The sequence below is a fragment of the Sinocyclocheilus grahami genome, unplaced genomic scaffold, assembly GCF_001515645.1.
Source record: "Sinocyclocheilus grahami isolate Dianchi unplaced genomic scaffold, SAMN03320097.WGS_v1.1 scaffold93.1, whole genome shotgun sequence".
NCBI lineage: Eukaryota > Metazoa > Chordata > Actinopteri > Cypriniformes > Cyprinidae > Sinocyclocheilus > Sinocyclocheilus grahami.
The window spans coordinates 1,163,703-1,170,540 of record NW_015505272.1 but is presented as its reverse complement, the minus strand read 5'-3'; the positions used below and the strand labels follow the sequence as shown (position 1 = coordinate 1,170,540).

Genomic DNA, 6,838 nt, shown 5'->3' with positions numbered 1-6,838 from the left:
TTTACAGATCTTCTTTATGCACCAAGAGCTTGTAACACTCCAAAGAGAAAGGAAAAAATTAAATCGCATCATATGACCCCTTTAAAGAAGAGTTTTGAGCAGTGTAGAGTAGCGCTTGTTGTTTGTCGTTTCTCCAATCACAAATGCAGACATGGTTTTATGTTAACGTGGCGCAATACGCAACGCAACGCGTAAAAAAGATAGTATAAGTCATTATAATCAGTAATTATGTCCCCACTGGATGCAACAAATGCCTCGTTTATAATGGGTTTTATCGGTTTTGTCTCGTCACACTGGGAGATGGCATCACAATATGGTAAGGAGCGTAACATTTCCGTCACACGCTTGAGGTATTCAGCCAATCACAACGCACTGGATAGCTGGCCAATCAGAGCACACCTCGCTTTTCAGACCGATGAGCTTTGTAAAAATCAACGCATTTTAGAAAGGCGGGGCATAGAGGAGAAACAATAATGTACAGTATGTGGAAAATAATGTGTTTTTTAACCTTAAACAGCATAAACACATTTCGTTACACCAAATACACAAAAGGATATTCTTTTTAGCAACGTCATATGACCCCTTTACTTCAAGCTAATTACAAAGCATTGAATTTATGTTCATATTTATATCTAATTGATTTCAGTAGTTCTGTTTCACATTTGGTGAATTTTGCATTTTATTTTCATTTTCTTAATATTTACTTTAACACTTGAAACTGCTATTAGATAACTGAAAAAAGTTTTTAATTACTAATTATTTAATTACTGACTGTTAACTTGAATAATTACTTGGGAAAGAATATCAGCAACATTTGCTTAATTAAGAAATAATTTAAGACTACATGCTTTTATTTTATTTTAATTAGTTAGTATTTTTATTGACATTCAATAACAAGTGATTTCAAAAACATTCGATTTTGATATGATGTCAAAATTGGTATATAGAAAGAATTACGAATTTCCATGGTTTATATAGATTGCTTAAATATCGGTATTGTGACAACCTTACACAGAGCGCTCAGTAAATCTTTTGTTTGCAGATTTGTTCTATGTGAGTAGAAAATCTAGAAATCTTGACAGTGACACACCAGAGTTTAAAGGATTTATTTAAGTCTCTTATGCTTAACAAGGCTGAATTTACTTGATTTAAAATACATTTAAAACTAATTTTCACACATTTTACAATTAATATTTGTGAAATATTATTACAATTTATTCCTGTGATGGAAAGTATACAGAAATTCAGAAATCTTGTTAGTATGCTGATTGAGTTTTTATGAAACATTTATTGCACTCGATGTTGAAAACAGTTGTGCTGCTTAATAGTTTTGTTTTCGGGATTTTTTGATTATTTGATCAATAGAAAGAACAGAAAAAAACATTATTTGTTTGAAATAGAAATCTAATAATCTAACATTCTAAATTTTTTACTGTCAGTTTTGACCAAATTTAATGCATATTTTCTGAATAGAAGTACTAATTTCATAAAAAAAAATCGTATTGGCCCCAAAGTTTTGATTGGTAGTGTATACAGAAAGGCAGAAACTTTAAAACATATTTTTAAGACGCGTGAATTGGCGCCAACTCAGTCTGTCCAATTGCACATTTATGCTAAAAGCACAAAACATTAGTCAGTACAATTAAATAATATAGTACGTTTTTACCAATTATTTTTTTTTCTTTCGAAATAGGTTCCTACTCCCTCTGTATGGGTCTGGAGAGCCCCATCATTTGCTGTCTTGGTCCTGTGATCCAGTATCTGACTGAGTTTAAGCTAGAGAAGATTTTACTATGTTCCAGGTACAGTTTAGTCAAAAATGAAAATTCTGTCATCATTTATCACCTTAATGTTGCTCCAAGCCCATATGACTTTCTTTATTCTGTGGAATGCAAAATGATTAAGTAGTTTAGCACAATGTTCCAGCTGCTCTTTTCCATACAATGAAAGTGAATGGGGACTAGGCCTGAGAACATGTAAATTTGATGACAGAAAAAAGGGCAAATTTGAATTTGTGTAAATCCTTTTTCTGCTTTTCCCTGTGGTTTCTGTTTCTGTAAGTTTGGATTTGTGCTTTGACAGTGCTTATTGTGTGGTAAAAATTAATATTTGAATAATAATATAGCAAATTCAACAGTGTTAACTATGTGTTCACTGTGTATTTCCTGAATAAGTCAGTGTCTGCTACACCTACACTTTCTTGTTGGCTTTTGCTTTAAACACATTGATGAATCCAGTGGCATAGCGTGAACCTATTAGGAGACAAATAAAAAGAGAAGTAGACACATCTCACACCTACTTCCATCAGGCACATAGGTATTAACAAGGGCCTTCGTTTATCCAAGTATAGCGTAGCTGCGGGAAACCGAGCCAAATCTGAATCATTATGCTAGCAGAGTGTCACCCCTGATGTGTGAATGTTTAGAAACGTCCTGTAATTACAGACTGATTAAGCACATTCTTTAAAGAAAAATAAGAGGCGTTGACCTCGCGGACTTTCTGAAAGGGCCTTAATTAACATGCATCATTAGCTGAAATAGGGCCTTGCTACCTAATAGTTTGTCATGACTGTGTATTGTTGCTAGTCTGACTTTTTCAAAGATGTGAAAAAGTGCAAAGATGAAATTATCAAGCCGGAGTTGTTTATGTGGAAAGCACATTTTGGTTGTGTTGTGATGTTTGCAGCTCGTTCAAGCGGCTGTCGAGTGACGCTGACCATATGCAGCTCAGTGCTGCTACCATGAAGAACCTGGAGATCCTGTGCAACCAGGTCAGTCAAGCTGAGGAAAACATGGGTGATTGAATAATTTACACAAGCAGTCGTACTGTTTACACCTAGTACTAACATCCGTCTTGGGTGATCTGATGGTCACTTGTGCTCAGCCATTAAACATTGCTATTTACATAATACGTGTCTAAAGTGATTCTTCAGAGTGTCTATTTATGACTATGTGCATCAGTGTTCTGTGAAGTCTTGTTTCTGTACAAAAATCCAAGAAAACATTGTTGGTAAATAAGAAATACATTTCAGTTTCTGCATTTTAGATGCGAATTAAAATTAATTTTGACAAACAGTAAATTTGTGTAAACGAGCGTTATGTGACTGTCAGATGTTCTTCCGCTGAAGCTCAAGATGCTGATCATCTCCAGCAGCCACTAAAGCAAAAGGGGAAACAAATGTATTTTTTTATTTAATCTTTTCACTCAAATTATGTTATGCTGAAAAATATAAATAAAAAAGTAAATTACAAGCATTTCTTGCTAGTGGTCTCAGATTAAGAAGTAATTGAACTAAATAAAAAATATTAAGTATATACACTGAACAAAATTATAAACGCAACACTTTTGTTTTTGCCCCCATTTTTCATGAGCTGAACTCAAAGATCTAAGACTTTTTCTATGTACACAAAAGGCCTATTTCTCTCAAATATTGTTCACAAATCTATCTAAATCTGTGTTAGTGAGCACTTCTCCTTTGCCGAGATAATCCATTTATTCTGTGAGGTTCAAACCTATGACCTTTCAACTAATTTTTTAGTGAGTTGAATGCCAGTATTAGGCAAAAAATTACTAGGCAAGGCATATTTGGAGAACAAAACATCCATTTGACTATTTTTGTCAGACGTGGACTGAAGGAAATCCAACTCAAAAACATCACATTTAAATAAAAATCCTGTTTAAGAAATGTAACTTTACATTATGATATTAAGACTTAGTTAATTTTACCTCTCAGCTTCGCTTTAAAACTGTCTTTTTATTTAGTATTAGGGTGTAAATATAACAACATAATATAATTATGCCATTTTTCTCTACCTTGGATAATAACATGGGTGTTTGTGTTTTGTTAACCAAGTGATTGATCTATTATCTAGGATGTTGGTTTGATTTCATAATGACTTCTTTTTCATGGCTGTCAGACCACAGGTTCAGTAAAAGGCAGTCTGCTGTGGGTTCTGGATCACACTCAAACTCCATTTGGGAATAGACTGTTAAGAAAGTGGGTGAGCCAGCCGCTGAAGTCTGTGATGTGAGTCAATATTAAATTGTATTATTCAGTAATCAAAGTGATTTGAATGCTAGTATGGAAGATGCAGAGTGTTTGCAATGTTGAATAGATGTGGCGTGCCCAGATCTTCACTACACCACTACAGATAATATTGAGCTCTAAACTCTGAGCCTTGGTTAATCCTAGTCCTAGAATATTTTGAAAACAGAGGAACTCTGCCAGCCCTCTTTTCAGCCAGTGGTGGGATTACAATTCCGTTCTGGCTCGTTTGAAAAATCTCCCATGGATTATGGGAAAACGCTACTGCATATAAAAATGGATAACCTGCCATAAATGCAAGTTTTTAATCTGAGGTTTCTTCTTTTTGGTTATTACTCAAATTCAATATTTATGTTTTATCTCCCAAATATTAAATTGGCAAGGCACTGTCTGTCTGATGCCATCTTTATACGCCTTTTAAAGGTTGTGAAGGATTGTTTAGATCTGTGTGTGATGTAATGCATGCCTACAAAGAATCCGATTATGTTTGTGGAGAAAAATAAATATTTGATTCCATAACAATTTAATCTTAAATCCACGTATTTTCCTGCCAAACCTCTTAACAGACATGTTAGGGAGCATTTTTAAATTGAGACTATCATGCCACTGAATGTGAATTTCCATGGAAATGCTGGTGTGTTGTCTGTGGAAGGACTGGGCAATGCAACCTCATAAGTACCATTCAAAAGTTTGGAGTCATTATGTTTTTGAAATAAATTATTTTTATTCAGCAAAAATGCAATAAAATGATCCAAAGTGAAAGTAAAGGCAATAAAGGTACAAATCATTTCCATTTCAAATAAATGCTGTTCTTTTCAACTTTCTATTTTTCAAAAAAAATCCTGAAAGAAAATTCTACTTTTTTTCCCACAAAAGTATTAAGCTGTTGTCAACATAGATAATAAAAAGACATGTTTCCTGAGCATCAAATTAGTATATTAGAATGATTTCTGAAGGGTCATGTGACCCTGAAGACTGGAGTTAATGACTGCTGAAAATTCTGATTTGATCAAGAATAAATGGCAATTTAAAATATTTTAAAATAGAAAACCGTTATTTTAAACTGTATTAATATTTCCTAATATTACAGTTTTTACTGTATTTTTGATCAAATATATGCACCCTTGTTTCAAAAATATTAAAACATCTTTTGAACTGTATTGCCCATAAAGCCACTTCTTAAAAGATGCAGCAAACTATCGGTTAAAATTATATTTACTTACAGTACTGACTGATTAAAAAACAAGGCATTCCCAAAAGTGTGCGCTGGACTTCGGTGGTATCAAAAGGCATTTTCTGCTGCAAAACAAAAATGACTTTCTTTTCCAAACATTGTTTAAAATGCATTTTGATACCACTGAAGTCCAGCGCACACTTTTGGTCATAAACTTATCAACACAGTCTTTTTGTTTTAATATATGCTTTTATAAAGTAAAATGAAGTAATTTGGCTATTCTCTCGGGAAGAAAAATACCTTTCAAGTTTAATAACCATTTTATAATTTATAGCCTTTATTAAAAGAAAGTGTTTCTTTAAGTACTTTGGTGTAGTAACTCAGAAATGTCTTTATTTTGTGTACTGCATCACATCTGTATTACACAGCGGGAAAACACAATGTGATCTGCTGATAGTTACGATCCTGCTTCACTTAGGTGTGCTGTTTGATACAGGCCTTATTTAGTTCCAGTGGTTTATCTGGTTTGTGTACATAGCATCTGTTGACAAATTCCTACAGTCCCTACTGATTTGCTTGCTTCTGTTTATACTATTTTTCAAATCCTCTCTCTCTGTCTCTCTCTCTCTCTCAGTGATATCCAGGCTCGACAGGAGGCAGTAGCAGAAATGTTGTGTTCTGAGTCCAGTGTCCTTCCCTCTCTCCAGTCTTTGCTAACTCGTCTACCTGACCTCGAGAGAGGACTTTGCAGTATCTACCACAAAAAAGTAATGCCTGTTTTACCTAAACAATCACTATCTGTTTGAAACAATTCTTACTGCACAGAAGCACCAGGAATCCATGCCTTTTCATTTGCAATTCCAAATTAGTTTGAATTAGAGTGAAGAACAATATATTTTAGACCATAGGGGCCATGGCAGCACTAAAAGTGTCTGTCATGTTCTGTCTGAAAATGAAAACCTCTCAAGACCAGAATTTATTTAAGCTGATGGAAAGTTCTATATTTTCCCTGCTTTTTTCATTCCATTTGTTTCTGGAATCAGGCAGGAGGTTGAAGGGAAGGTGCTTAATGGCGTGTTTCTGTTGAATGGCTCTATTAGCATAATGACAAGAGTGGGAGCAGGAATGGGAATGATTATTGTTTTGTAGAGACAGAAGGTCCTCATTAACCCCGCCTCACCTGCCTGTTTCTGTCATCTCATTGTCCTTCATTTTTATAAACGCACATTCATCAAAAAAAAACAAAATTTAGAATTTATAAAACAAAACATGTTAAAGGGGTCCTATTATGCTCTTTTACAATGTCTTGAATTTGTTTTGAGGGTGTACTAGAACATGCTCTCATGCTTGGTGGTTCGAAAAACGCATTAATTTTACATAATTTACATTATTACAATACCTTTCTCCCCAGTCTGGCACAAACGGCTCGAATAGTTCCGGGTTTGATGAACGCCCGCCTTCTGAAAAACAAAATGTGATGTGATTGGTTATCTATCCCAGTGCGTTGTGATTGGTGAACAGTTTAGACGGTGTTTCAGTACTGCCCCGCCCCTTGCCAAAGCAGCAAGCTTAGTTAAGGATGGCGTCAAAATTGCCATATCAAGTTGAGCCGGATTCAG

The 6,838-nt window shown here is 34.6% G+C and overlaps 1 protein-coding gene across 2 annotated transcripts in view; it reads left to right on the top strand.

The window, feature by feature from the left end:
- The window catches only part of msh3 (mutS homolog 3 (E. coli)), a 59,457-nt gene that overhangs the window by 22,354 nt on the left and 30,265 nt on the right, over positions 1-6,838 (top strand). For both annotated transcript variants that reach the window (XM_016275326.1, XM_016275325.1), the window contains exons 10-13: positions 1,694-1,802; positions 2,686-2,770; positions 3,918-4,027; positions 5,854-5,986. In XM_016275326.1, the coding sequence (XP_016130812.1) occupies positions 1,694-1,802; positions 2,686-2,770; positions 3,918-4,027; positions 5,854-5,986 (437 nt within the window). The remainder of the gene's footprint in view (positions 1-1,693; positions 1,803-2,685; positions 2,771-3,917; positions 4,028-5,853; positions 5,987-6,838) is intronic.